The sequence below is a fragment of the Juglans microcarpa x Juglans regia genome, chromosome 3D (genome assembly GCF_004785595.1).
Source record: "Juglans microcarpa x Juglans regia isolate MS1-56 chromosome 3D, Jm3101_v1.0, whole genome shotgun sequence".
In the NCBI taxonomy this organism is placed as follows: domain Eukaryota; kingdom Viridiplantae; phylum Streptophyta; class Magnoliopsida; order Fagales; family Juglandaceae; genus Juglans; species Juglans microcarpa x Juglans regia.
Window position 1 is genome coordinate 28,425,210 of NC_054598.1, and position 785 is coordinate 28,425,994.

Genomic DNA, 785 nt, shown 5'->3' on the forward strand with positions numbered 1-785 from the left:
ATGGAGCTTTCCCGTTTCTCCAGTTACTTAATTCCAGATGAGGGAAAGAAAGCTGAAAAATTCGAGCGCAGATTGGATCGTAGGATTCAAGAACGTGTGCGTACTCTCAAGATTCGGAGTTTCACGGAGCTAGTCACCCGAGCTACCATTGTTGAAGAAGACCTCCAAGAAAACATTGAGTACAACAACCAAAGGAAGCGCCATCAACAGCAACGACTCCAAACAACGTTGCATAAGGACAAGAGGCCTCACATTCAGAATCGTCAAGGGCAACCACCAGTAGAACAAACTTACCCCACGTGTGCAACATGTGGGAGACGACATTTGGGAATGTGTATGTATGGCCAGAACGTGTGTTTCAAGTGTGGGAAGCCAAACCATCTAGCTCGGGACTGCCCAATAAAGAAACCTGGGGAACCAGGTAGGAGCGGAGGACAGAAGATGCAAGCTACAGCAAGAGTATATACCCTCACCCCTGTTAATGCTGAAGCGTCAAATGATGTAGTCACATGTACCTTTCTTTATCCTAAATTTAGATGTGTCTATTGTACGATGAATAAATCATATAATCCTGATAGCGCTAAGTTGTTATGATATCTATATAGGCACATTATCGTTATTTTTGCGCCATGCCTCCATTTTATTCGATTCCGGTGCTACTCATTCTTTCATTTCAAATCATTATGCACCTTTGGCTGAGAAGATACCTGAACCACTAGAACCTAGTATGTCTGTTGCTTCACCCTAGGGAGAACATATTAGTTGTGATTCTGTGCTAATTGGAT

At 43.3% G+C, this 785-nt stretch overlaps 1 protein-coding gene across 1 annotated transcript; it reads left to right on the forward strand.

The window, feature by feature from the left end:
- LOC121255191 lies at positions 1-748 on the forward strand. Its single transcript, XM_041155468.1, has 2 exons — positions 1-511; positions 606-748. Exons 1-2 carry the CDS (start codon positions 1-3, stop codon positions 746-748), a joined length of 654 nt encoding a protein of 217 aa, XP_041011402.1.
- Positions 749-785: the final 37 nt, after the last annotated feature.